At 40.2% G+C, this 13,601-nt stretch overlaps 2 protein-coding genes across 2 annotated transcripts in view; both read right to left on the bottom strand.

Annotated features, from left to right (window-relative positions):
* Positions 1-5,601, bottom strand: part of si:ch73-362m14.4 (actin-binding protein WASF3) — a 16,817-nt gene extending 11,216 nt beyond the window's left edge. The window contains exon 1 of the mRNA XM_060890841.1: positions 5,454-5,601. The gene's annotated coding sequence lies outside the window, so the exon portion shown is untranslated. The remainder of the gene's footprint in view (positions 1-5,453) is intronic.
* Positions 5,602-8,150: 2,549 nt separating this feature from the next.
* On the bottom strand, positions 8,151-10,846 carry LOC132860428 (5-hydroxytryptamine receptor 2C). The gene is made up of 4 exons (XM_060891622.1): positions 10,564-10,846; positions 9,288-9,488; positions 8,649-8,971; positions 8,151-8,597 (listed from the first exon to the last, which is right to left on the bottom strand). The coding sequence occupies exons 1-4, from the start codon at positions 10,844-10,846 to the stop codon at positions 8,151-8,153; spliced, it is 1,254 nt and encodes a 417-aa protein (XP_060747605.1).
* Between the last annotated feature and the right edge of the window lie 2,755 nt (positions 10,847-13,601).

Genomic DNA, 13,601 nt, shown 5'->3' with positions numbered 1-13,601 from the left:
TCCAAGGTGTGTCTGGTCTATTTTTTTACCTTTTCATGGTTTATTGCTTGGACACATGACATGTAAAGGTTTTTCCCCTGGACAGATTTCAATTCTGTCCAAGCTCTGCTATTTCCCAAGCCCAGTGATGTGACGGACCCTTCGCTATCTGTTAGCCTGGGTTTTATATACAGTTTGGGAAAAGTATCAGACTCATCAGGTGTTACCTGTCCATTGGACCACTTCTTTAGGATTTTCTTTAGGCAAAAGACCTATTGGAGGCTCTAGACTTGCAAGATGATGTTCACCCTCTATATGACATTTGTAGTAAAAGCCATCTCCATTTTCCTAAAATTGTTTTTTTTTTTTCCACTATTCCTACTCAATTTTTGTTTACAGTCAGGTCATTCCCTAGGTCAACTCCTAGATAATTGATGCCTTCTCTAGCCCAGTTAAGACCCCCAGGTAAACTTGCAGTGCTTTTTAACCAGTTTAATTTTGAAGATGAGATTTTTTCCAAAACAACCCACAGCTTGTGGTTTTTAAGCTTTTGTACATCACTGTTTCCATCTATTGCCACCATGATGTCATCAGCATAAGCTGAGAGGCGTAAGGGTAAAAGATCTTTAGCTAGCTTTACACCTTTTAACTGTTTTCTTAGTCGACATACCATGGGTTCTACTGCCAAGGAGCACTTGCCTTGCCTTATTCCATGTTTTACAGAAAAAGGTGCACTTAAACCACAGTTGATTTTCTTACACTCCCAATATCACAATAAAGCACCGTGATCATGGCAATGAAACCAGGGAAGAACCCAATAACCTGAAGAACATTCCACAGGTATTGGTCCACCACCTTTTCTTGGTCTAGAGAAATCAGACCATACTTTGTGGCCAATGAACCAGAGATGTCCAAATAGTCTCGAATCAATGAAATATTATGCATAATTGATTTGCCAGGAAGACAGTATGATTAATCTGTATGCACCACTTGGTCAATTACTTTTCTTAGTCTATTTCAAAATATGTACATCGTCAGTACACAAAAGGTTTACTGGTCTCCAGTTCTCTACTTTGCACCAATCCCCTTTTTCAGTAGCATCGTCAGCACCGCCCTCCTGCAGCTTACAGGCAATGTCCCTCTGGTCATGCTGTTTTTGATCACAGATCCTCTCCTAGAATGGGCCAGAACGCCTTATAAAACTCCGCTGGAAGTCCATCAATTCCTGGAGACTTTCCGTATGTCATTTCTTGCAGTGCTGCCTCCAGCTCTTGTGATGTCAGTTGTTGATCCAGTTCCTTAAATGCTTCTGGTGAAACTTGTGTTAGTCCACTGAGAATCTATTGTTTGACTGACAGGACTCTGTTGTATTCAGACACATAGACTTCTGAAAAAAAGTCCACTGCTCTTTTCTTTATCTGCTGCACTTCAGTCAGCTCCTGTCCATCAGCACTGCAAAGACAATGGATGAACCTGCTTGGACCGTTCCTCTTTTCCACGTTGAAGAAGAACTTTTAGGATGCATCCATTTGTGTTGTGCAGAATAACCAGCAGATCAACTAATAACCTTTTTTCTTTGAGTGCATGAATGTGGCCTCGATCTCCTGTGGATTCACACAAAGCCTGGAGTTCCACAATACCTATCTCTAGCTCCTTGATTGATTGGTTGATGTCTTTAGTCACAATGAGTGTGTACTGATTACAGAATTGCTGGATTTGGATTTTTCCTACATCCCACCACTGCTGTATGGAAGTGAAATGTTCTTTCTCCACCTGCCATGTTTTCCAAAAAAACCTAAAAAAGTTTCTAAAGTGCTCATCATTCAGAAAAGGTTGAATTGAAATGCCAATATGCACTTTTTTGTTTTATTCCCTTTATAAAAACGTTTATAAAAATCTAATCTAATGATATGTAGTTATCTTTAGTATGTAAGTAAACGACCTTCAACAATTTCTTTATATGTTAAAGAAATCGGCAAACATTTCTTTGAGAACAGAATTTCTGCTCCTCCACTGAGTGAGTTTTATGACTGAAAATTCTCTTTCCTTGCCATTGCCTTTGCCATTCCACCTCTATGTCTTTGGTTGAGTGTGTTTCCTGCACAAAAGCAATGTCAATACACTTTGTTTCTATGGTTTCATAAAAAAAACTACTCTTTTTTTTAATATCCCTTGCACCATTAAGATTTAAAGATACAATCCTAAAGCTACTCATGAGAAAATGAATAGAAAACAGGATTAGAAGGAATATAAGTCATTGCCATCTAGTGACTTCAGTCTGTTTCCAGGAGTCCATCCACTCTCATTTGTCTCATAAAATTTTTTGCTGATTCTTTAAATAATAGATGTTTTGGAAAGTAATTGTCTCTTTTGCTATTCGTTGTTTCAAGAAACCGGCAGACTTGCTCTAGACTGTAGCCGTTCTTTGTCTGACTGTCCGGAAGGGACGAATCAGACGATTCACACTCTCTGTCCGTACTTAAATCTTCAGCCCAACTTTCCTTTCCAAATGATTATACTGTCTTCACATAGTTCATGATTTTTTTTAGATTTCTTGCATATCTATACTGGACTGAATAACTTCAATAGTTAGTTGTCTCCTTTAAACTTTATCACAATATTCAGCTGGATGTTTTTCAGAGTCATATATAACTGCCTTCTGAATGAGATTCCATGTTTCAGCTTTGGGGACCTGCACCCTGAAGGGATGGTTTTAATAGCCGACACTCTCTGACCATGTCTAGACAATTCTTTCTCTAGTACTGCGTCGGTAATAAACAGGGGTAAATTAGACAGGGTTATTTTTTTGCCGTACTAACTAAAGGGAAAACAATTATTCTCTCATTTCTAAGTACAATTCCGTGCTCCACTAACAGACAGAGAGAGAGAGAGAGAGAGAGAGAGACAGACAGACAGACAGACAGACAGACAGACAGACAGACAGAGAGGTCCTCTGTAACGTGTAAATCTGAGAGAACTGCTCTTCTATAAGAACACAATATTTGTAAGAGTACTTGGGATTTATATTTTATATTTATTTAATATATTTTGTATATTTTATATTTAATAGGGAGGAGCTTTATAGTGAATGAAAGCTAACAGAGACATAGTGCCAACTGACTGGATCCTGGTCATTATGCTACTAGCAAAATAACAGAATTATTTACAAAACTATTCAGATCATTTAAATAGTGACTCAAAAATCTATGTTCATTTATTCAGCATTGAGAAAAGCCAATAACTGAAGCAAAAGGAGACTGAGGATCGCTTCAAATATTCCATGTAATTCTGCACATTCTGGATCAAAAGTGTAAAAGAAACTCTTATAAAATGAGACCCAATACTAAAATACAAGGAATCATTTCTTTCCTTTTTATTTGAATGCAACTGAATCACTCTGAAAACTTTATTTTTATGTGTTAAATTGAATGATATCTCACCACAGGAAAATCTGTACTTCTACAACAACAAATCCCACTGCGAGCTCTGAAAACGTTCTGAATAGAAAATACACATTTCTGGTTAAATGCAGCATTCAGTTGTATAATGTGGAACCTTTTAACAAAAACCTGTTTTATTTTTATTTTGTTGAACCTCTTTGCTGCTGAAGAGAAAGAAGCAGAAACATGAAAATAAGCTTTCTGGCTTTCTGTTCAGAATAAAACAAAATAAAAATATAAATCTTTTACTCACAAAATCAATCTCAAGAACAAGGCAAGAATCAAGAGATCTGTGAAGGAAGGAAGTAGGAGTACGTGCACAGTCCTTCTGCTAGTGTTGGAACGCAGATGTGTATCTAAAGGAAATGTTTTGGGTCTGTTTTCAGCTGCAATCTGTATGAAGGTTATGGATGACGGCTGGATGATGTCACTGCTGTCTGCTGATTTCATGTGATGATGTGATTTCAAAATGACGATTTCAGAGTAAAAAACATTCAAGTAACTCACTTGAGCTGCCATGCAGAACATCGAGCACAATCTCCTCCTTCTTCTTCATTAACTCTGCCTCTGATTAATGTGATCTCTGAGGGCATCTCCAAGCCGTGCTCACATATAGGACTGATCGAATTCTCATTGTGTTACTATAAATTATTGATGATGGCTACATCATACTGTTTGTAGTGTCTGTGTAGCCATGAATTTATCAACTGGAGAACCCTCTTTATTATTTATGAATGTAAAAGTACAATCAATCCTCCAAGAAAGATTCATCACAGTTAAAAGTAGAGCAATACAGCATGAAACCTGTTGGCTCAAGCAACAATAATCAGCTGAGATTAAGGCAAATAAAGGAGAAACAACAGAAGTGCGAAGATGGAGCTGGGAAGCTGACAAATGTATTTGAATATAAGCTTCATATAGATTTGAATTCTAAACAGATCATAATAACTGCATTTGATTCTGTGGGGTATTTAATAACTATATTTTTCCAAAACATATCATGCTAAAATACAAATTTAGAGATTTTAAAGAATCAGAACATTGGAAAGAAATCTCAGAAATAAGTATTTTTATGTAAGTGATGTAAAGATGAAGCTGGTCGATCACCATCGTCTCTCACAGCCGAGAAGTGTACAGAAGAGACATAAAGCAGAGTTCAAACAGAAGATATGAACCATGATGTTCTACTGAAATCGCTCAGTTCATATGAAGAAGCTATCTTTGGCTGGTAGCTGCTAACAATTAGCAGCAAGTTAATGTTAGAATAGCCAAACTAGCTAGAACAATAGAAGCTACATACAGTAGTTATGTTGGGCATTGAGTGTTTAACATCACTGTAGTTATTTAACTAGAGACTAGATAAATGTTCTCAGTTACTTGGCTGCTATAAAAGAGTCATTAAATCCTGGTGCTTCACTTTTCACCTAATTTACATCAAATCTGTAGATTTGTATTCTGGCTTATGATTTATTTAATTTTTCTTTAGAAAAAAACTCCACAGTATTATATTATATTATATTATATTATATTATATTATATTATATTATATTATATTATATTATATTATATTATATGTTTTTAAGGATAAATCAATCTTAGCCGGGGTAAAAAACAAGTACATATCAAATAAAAGCCTCTGGTGAAAAAACTGTGATGTTTAACTGAAATATTAAACATTTAATTTATATTCAAATACTTTTGTCAGCTTGGATTAGTATAAGTGTTAATATTAGTATTAACTGTGAATGTTAATGTAGGGCTGCCGTGTTGACTTAACACTGGGGATGATGATGATGATGATGATGATGATGATCTACTGGTGTTAATTACCATTACGTCACTCATTGTACGATACAGTCCTGGGGTACTAATCTCGAACACGTTACACAACCCCGATATTATACTACTCATGACGTCATAGGTCGACGATTTAAATGCGCTGAATATTAAATCCAGTGTAAAAGGCGGCAGCATCAATGATCCAGACTTCACATGTGTACAGCAGGTGATAAACTGATTAAATGTCTCACTCACCTGCAGCACTGACGCTCTCCTCCCTCTCTGGTCTTATTCACAGCTGTTGGGTTACATACAACTCACGAGCCGTCGCCTGTACAGTCCTGCGCCATGGTGATGGTGTGGTTTATGGAGACGGTGCTGAGGATGAGGAGGAGATCAGAGGTTGTACTGGGATTCAGATGGAGGAGGCGCGCCTCCTCCGCGTGCACGCGCGCGTGTTTCCTTGGCAGCAAGAGCGCCGCAGCAGAGACGCCATGGCGCATGCGTGTAACTCGCCGACCACCACCCAGCGTGTTGGGTGCAGAGGGAAACATAACATGGGTGAAATGTTGTGGGTTTAGAGTTAGGGCCAAACTTTAGATTTAAGATGTTTGATTCTCACATTGTTCACTGAACAGATTAATGTTAAGGTTTGTGGTGTGACAGCACTTCCTCTTTCAGTGATCCTCTTGTGGCCCCTGAATAGAATCAGAAAAATTGATTTTCAGGTGGAAAATATCCATTCAAACATCAAGACAGAATCATGCCGAAACATCTCACAGCTCACATTCATGAATAAATTAAGCTCTTTTCCTAAAACACCACTGATTTATAATCTTGGCCTAAATAAGCTGTGGGGGTCACGGTGTCTTAATGGTTAGCACGTTCTCCTCACACCTCCAGGGTTGGGGGTTCGATTCCCGCCTCCACCTTGTGTGTATGGAGTTTGCATGTTCTCCCCGTGCCTCGGGGATTTCCTCCGGGTACTCCGGTTTCCTCCCCCGGTCCAAAGACATGCATGGTAGGTTGATTGGCACCTCTGGAAAATTGTCCCTAGTGTGTGAGTGCGTGAGTGAATGAGAGTGTGTGTGTGTGCCCTGAGATGGGTTGGCACTCCGTCCAGGGTGTATCCTGCCTTGATGCCCGATGACGCCTGAGGCACAGGCTCCCCGTGACCCGAGGTAGTTCAGATAAGCGGTAGAAAATGAGTGAGTAAACTTCAAGACTCACCGGGGAGAAAATGAATGAATCTCATGTTGCTCTCATTACAGTTCCAGAGAACAGGGATCACTATAAATACACTTTCTGAGTAATTAAATCAGTTTTAACCATTTAGCAATGTTCAGTGTAAAGCTAGAGAGCAAGGTACAAAATCCAGCAACCCAATGAGCACATGGTTAAGTAATCCAGCTAATGGTTCTTTTCTGACCTTGTTCATCTAACCAGAGCAGTTAATAAGCGAGATTTACTGTTTACTGTAGACTTGTATATAAAAAGTCATTTGTAAATTGATTGCTGGATTTTCTTGATCATTTCTTTTACATGTACTGTTACTCAGGTGAATTATTACTCCAGATGTTTGTTTTGTCTTTTTATACATCATAATAATTAACATTTTTAACAACTATTCTAACATTTTGATTATTTATAGAGGGAACACTGAGCTGGAAAATGAACATGGGTAAGTTTCAGTGCCCTTCCTGTGAGGCTTACTACTAAAAGCTCAGACCTTGGCAATGCATCAAGTCAGAATGAAGTATTCGTACACAGTTCCTTTTGAGAAGAACAATCATTGTATCAAGGAACTTCGGCACCAGTATGTCTGGGTGATTTGTCCAATATAATAAAGGCTATGAACAAAGCACTCAGTGCTATATTGCATTGGGTGGTGGGGGTGCAGTGGGTGGATTTACTGCCTACAGGCACCAGGGTCCGATCCTGAGCTAGGGTTAATGTTCACTTTCACTTGTTCTCACCATGTCTGTGTGAATTTTGCATCTACTTTCCTTCACTTTCCTCCTACCTACAAAAACATGCTGGGAGCTGGATTGGTTTTGTGTGAATGAGGATAAGAATAATGCAGTGTGATGAACTGGATAAACTCTTGGTGTAATTGTACACAAAAATACAGTTAACCTTATATTATAATGCAGAAAGCACAACTTTGCTGTTTATTTATTTAATTTAATTTAATTTACTGAGTAAAAAAAAAGGTAGCTTCAGTGATTCGTCCTGATCCTGATCATTTTCTAATAGTAAATTACATTCAGCTGTGTCAGGGTGTTGGATGGATATGTGAGAAATTGTGGTATGTAAAAAAAGTTGGCTATGGATTGACTGGCAAGAGTTGACTGGAAAATCAGCCGATTCAGAGTGTAAACAAATCAGACAGGGATGTGAGAGTCTAATTCAATATTATTATTAAGAGGGAAACTAATTCCTGATGAACTCAAAGTCCGTATACACCAAGTGTATAAAGCCTTTCACACCTTCTTGAAATTTTACATTTGTCATCTGGTTTGGCTGAAAACTAGAGCTGTGTTTAATTTGCATAGAAATGGAAGTGAATACACTGTTTATGAGGAGGTCTACCCAGAGGTAGAAAATAACAGTGGGCCTTTAGCAGAACCATGCAGAACTCTGTTCCTCTTGTACTGCATCTGTATTTCTTTCTCATACACTGTTAAAACTGCAAAAGTAAAATATTTCATATTTTTTATTGTGGTACAGAACTTGTGGTTGTAAGCAAACATTTACATAAAAAGTAAAAAAAAAAACTTGTGCTTATAATATCATGGTCACTGTCACTTAGCTGAAGCTGGCCAGATGTCACCATTAAAAACCTACAAAGGCAATTAAAAAATATTAAAAGGCTTTGAAAATACCTCTCAGTTAAAAAAATGAAGCAGACTCATAACAGAGGAGAAGGTACAAGATCTCTGATTCTACCAATCAGACTCTACTGATGTTATCTGTGGAGCTTGCAAAACTACTAACACCTTCTTTCAGTATCTTTCCTTGTTGGTGTCCCTGACTGAAGCCACTAAACCCTGAATTGAAGCTCCTCTCACACAGCACAGGGGTCGGTGTAACAGAATAAACATGACAGGCAGAATTGCTGACCAAAGCTTTAGCCTGTTTATGATAGCTACAGCGCAGGTAACGGGAGAAGGCATGGCGATAGCTCTTGTTGAATAGGGTGTAGATGAGGGGGTTGACTCCTGAGGAAACATAGCCCACCCAAACCAAAATGTCCATTAGTCCGAGCAAGCGTTTACTGCATCCACCTTGGCACAATGCAATTATCACGTTGGTGATAAAAAACGGACACCACATGACCAGGAAAAGGAAAAACACCACACCCAAGACCTGAGAGGCCCTGCGTTCATTCTGGATAGCCTGAGCTATGCGCCGTTTCCCCTGACCTCGTGAACCTGTGCACTCACGTACCCTCAGTGGAGGGCTGAGGTGCTGCAACACCCCTTTGCTTGGGGAATTAGAACGAGAAGATGGGTCAACAGTCAGGAGGCTGGGTTGAGGTGATGGCTGCTTGCTGTTAGTGCAGTTCCTGTGCTCAGTGGAAAAGGTGGCCAGATGCTGCTGGAGCACCCGCATGGTCAGGCAGTAGCAGACAACCATGATTATTAGTGGGAGGAAGAACACCACAGAGGAACCCACAATTATGAAGCGTGGCTCAGTGAGGATGCAACTGCCATTCACCAGAACCTTCTGCTCATTCTGCAGGCTGATGACAGGGATGGGCAAGGAGATGGCTGGAAGTGCAAGAGCATAGGGAAAGAGAGGAAGTTACAGTAACACAGAGAGCTGAAAAGCATCACATAATGTCACACCACTAAGTTTGAGGTACAGGGACTACAACAGCAGAAGATCGCATCAAGTTGTACTCCAGTCCCATAACAGGAATCTGAGAACAGACTCACGCAAACTGGACAGTGTGATGGAAATTGTCCAGAGGAAGTTTGGTGAGCCAGTGCCCACTGTGCCCAAAATGAAGCAACCTTTTTAAACACATACATTGCACAAAACTTTGATAGATAACATACGTGTGCTCAATAATTGTGCTCTTACCCATGGAGATGGTCCAGACTGCAATGATCTTGGTCATGGCCCTGTAGGGGGAGTTGGTGCGGCTGTGCTGGATGGGGCTGCGGATGCCGATGTAGCGGTCCAAAGAAATGGCACACAGGTGCATGATGGAGGCAGTGCAGAAGAACACATCCAGGAAAATCCACATGGGGCACAACACATGGGGCAGAGGCCACGAGTAATCTGAATACATGCAGGTAATTTAGATGTAGAAGTTTGGTTGTGTTTATGTATGGAACTATGTGTACAGAGTATTGAAAAGGGAATGAAATAATGATACTGTCTAAAAATGTGTTTTTAGAAGATGTGTGATATCAAGAGATAAAAGAGATGTGTGATATCAAGTGTGTGATATCTGATAAGCATAAAGAAAAGGGGCAAGAAGCAAAATACAGATAAATCAAGTTTAGTGAAGTTTATTTATCATTTACAGAGGAAATAAAAATGATTATGGTGAGGTTCAGGTAAATTGATTTAGACACAGACACACACACACACATATACACACACACACACACATGCCAAAATAGACGATATGACTAAAATTAATATAATTAATGAATATACTGTATATATGAAAGTGAGAAATAAGGGAACAAAATGGTGTATATAACATTATTGCACAAAAGAGAGGTGTTAAGTGGCCATGTGGTTTGTACAAATAACCTGTAATCTGTATAAAGGGAACTGTTTTTTTAACTGGACAGATGGGCTTCTATTTCATATTTTGATGGTGTATAAATGGAGAAGTGCAATCAGCATGAACAGAATTATATCAGTGTATTCACTTAGTGGCCTTGGAGATGAAGCATAAAGTGATCTGTTAATGTACAAATATAATGAATCTGTATCAGTCATTTCCACCTCTAGTGCAGTTGAATAGTCTAATCTCTTAAAGACAAATACAATTACTTGTTCAAATATTAAAATGGGATATTTTAATGCTCAAGACTAACGTAGTGACCCAACACATACAGAGCTGTGCACTTTCCCCACTCAAATTGATTGTTGTAAATATCTTACCACTGGGTTTATACAAACTCAGATTACAGCTTAGTGTTGATTAATTTGCAGTAAACACACACACACACACACACACACGCACGCACACACACCTTTCTTTACAAGTCAAATTTTTCAAATGCATTAATTTTTTTATTGAAGTGTCAGCTGTGTTATTCGGACATTATTCAACTCATCTCAATGCATTCCTCAAACTCAAAACACTGAATAAAAACTCAATAAGTAAGGTACTCACTATAGAAGATGTTCATGAGTGATGCTGGCATGACCAGGACTCCCACCAGCAGGTCTGCTACTGCCAGTGAGCGCAAAAAAAAGTTTGTGGCATTCTGCAGCTTCTTCTCTAAGGACACTGCCAGTATCACCAAAATATTCCCACCAACGGTGAAGAAGATAATGACCAGAATGACCAAAGCAGGCCAGTTCTTTCCTGTACTCGTGCAACTGGTTACCAGTCCTGAATAGTTGGATCCAGAGTGGGTCTGGTTGTTGGGATAAACACAGTGTAATGAAGCCATAGTTAAACTACAATACAGTCTTCCAGGATTCAGCTTTTCAGTACTTCAGGTGAGTTCAGGTCAGGGTTCTGGTTGGCTGGGAGGGGCTTCACATTCAGAGTCAGTAAGCAGCAGTTGGAGGAGAAAACACACACATGGTTATTGACAAAGAAACTAACACAGTGTCCATGCATGCAATTATAAAGTAATATGAATTTAATATGTGGTGTGTAAACCAAAGGAGAGACAGGAGATTTACATGATTAATCAGGACCACATGTGTTTGATTTATTTAGCATGTATACTATGAGTAGCCTTAATATTCCTCAAGCTAGTTACAGGCATGAAGCTGGAGGTCTGGTTAGGAAACTCATATAAAGTTGAGAAAACTCAAGCTAAAGATGGAGGTACTGAGGAGAATGTGGGAGATGATAGATGGTCTGCAGAAAGAGTGGGAAAAGAAGAGGAGAGAAAAGAGAACAACAGAAAGATATGTTCATTATGAATACAGCATGATGGAAAATCAAGTCAAGTCAAGAAGCTTTTATTGTCATTTCAACCATATATAGCTGTTACAGTACACAGTGACATGAGACGTTTCTCCAGGATCAGGGTGCTACATAACACAAAGAGAGAGCTATAAGGACTTATTAAGTAAATCCTATCCACATAAAGTGTATCTGTGCAACCTGGTGCAAACAGTGCAGGACAAGACAAACAAGACAGACAAGACAGTGCAGGACAAAAGACAAACAAGACAAAAAACCAGTGCAGGACAAAAGACAGTGCAAACAAAAAATACAAGACAATACACAAAAGACAATACACAAATGCAGCGCCAAGCAGTGTAAATACTGTGTGTTCTATATTGCATGTGCAGAAATACTGGAATTGTGTATTTGGTGTAGGTCAGTGCAGACCATACAGTTGAGTGTGTGTGAGAATGTGAGTGTGTGTGTGTGTGTGTGTGTGTGTGTTGGGCTTTCTTGGTGATGGAGCTGGTGTTGAGTGACCAGGTGAGGTTCTCCGCTAGATGAACACCAAGAAAATTGGTGCTCTTGACGATCTCTACAGATGATCCGTAGATGTTCAGTGGAGAGTGCTCGCTCTGTGCTCTCCTGAAGTCAACAACAGTTTTATCAACATTCAGAGAAAGGTTGTTGGCTCTACACCAGACAGTTAGCTGTTGCACCTCCTCCCTGTATGCTGACTCATCGTTCTTGCTGATGAGACCCACCACGGTCGTGTCATCGGTGAACTTGATGATATGGCTCGATCTGTGCATTGCTGCACAGTCGTGAGTCAGCAAGGTGAACAGCAGTGGGCTGAACACGAAGCCCTGGGGGGCTCCGGTACCCAGTGTGGTGGTGCTGGAGATGCTGTTCTTGAGCTGGACTGACTGAGGTCAAACCTACATTGGCACCCAAACGTGGCAAATCCTGATTTCAAATGATTTAAAAATGGCGCTAACGACGTTCTCTTTTGTCTTGTTGGTCACAGTAACCCCCCGGAGCCCCTGACGCAAGCAGTTCTTAAGTCTAGACCAGCAACGTGTTGGTGCTACTTAAGAACCACTTTTCCTGGTTCATTCATAGGTAAGTGTCTTTATTGTCCAGGTGGGTGAGGGCTAAATGAAGGGCCGTGGCAATGGCATCGTCCGTGGAGCAGTTTGGACGATACGCGAACTGTAGGGGGTCCAGTGAGGGTGGTAACTGGGTCTTGATGTGCCTCATGACGAGCTTTTTGAAGCACTTTATGACGATGGGTGTGAGTGTGACTGGACGATAGTCATTAAGGCAGGACACAGTAGACTTCTTGGGGACAGGAACAATGGTGGTTGTCTTGAGGCACTTAGGAACAACAGCGCTGCTCAGGGAAATGTTGAAGATGTCACTGAAGACATCCGATAGCTGTTCTGCGCATTCCCTGAGCACCCTGCCAGGAATGTTGTCTGGTCCAGTAGCCTTCCGTGGGTTAACTCTGCATCGAGTTCTCCTCACGTCGGCCGTAGATAGACAGAGTACCTGTTGGGAGGGAGGCATCACTATCACAGGTAGGTGAAGCTGTCTTGTAGTTCGTGATCACCTGTATGCCCTGCCACATGCGCCGGGTGTCTCCGCTGTCCTGACAGTAGCTGTGGATTGTCTGGGCATGTGCTTCTCTGATGCCTTGGGACAGTTTGGCCCTTGCTGTTCTTAGGGCCGCCCTGTCCCCTGTTCTGAAGGCTAGGTCTCAGAACAAGCTTCTGGTTGGAGCGTGTGGTGAAAGTAGAAAAAGAAAGTGCCATTTAACATGAATTTGGATTATAAGCAGATAATGACCAGATCATGCTTGATCATGCTAGCTGTGGAGAAAAAAGAAGAAGCTGCATTGAAAGTGCCTGCAAGATATTATTTCATGATTACGAGAAGCAAAGTCACAGCTGTTAGATTTTAACTTGCAATTGTGAGATGAAAAAGGTCCGATTGTTGAAAAATGTATTAAATAACTCACAAGTTATCTGCTAAATAATTTCTCATATGTGGAGAAAACAAGCTTATGTAGTTTATTGACAAGAGAATTATTAATGTTGTTGTTGTGGAAGTGCTAACTCAGGGCTGAAGGTGTTAGGCTGCAGTCCCAGGACCACCAAGCTGACCCTGTTGGGCCCCTGAGCAAAGTCCTGAACCTGAAAGTGTTCAGCTGTACAAATGTAAGTCGCTCTGTTTTAAGGGCGTCTGTTAAATGTTAATGTTGTAAATACATTTTTCTTTGCTGTACTCATTTTCTTAATGCA

This window comes from Tachysurus vachellii, chromosome 17, assembly GCF_030014155.1.
Source record: "Tachysurus vachellii isolate PV-2020 chromosome 17, HZAU_Pvac_v1, whole genome shotgun sequence".
Taxonomy (NCBI): Eukaryota; Metazoa; Chordata; class Actinopteri; order Siluriformes; family Bagridae; genus Tachysurus; species Tachysurus vachellii.
Note: the sequence above shows the minus strand (reverse complement) of the source record. Positions and strands in the feature narration are given on the sequence as shown.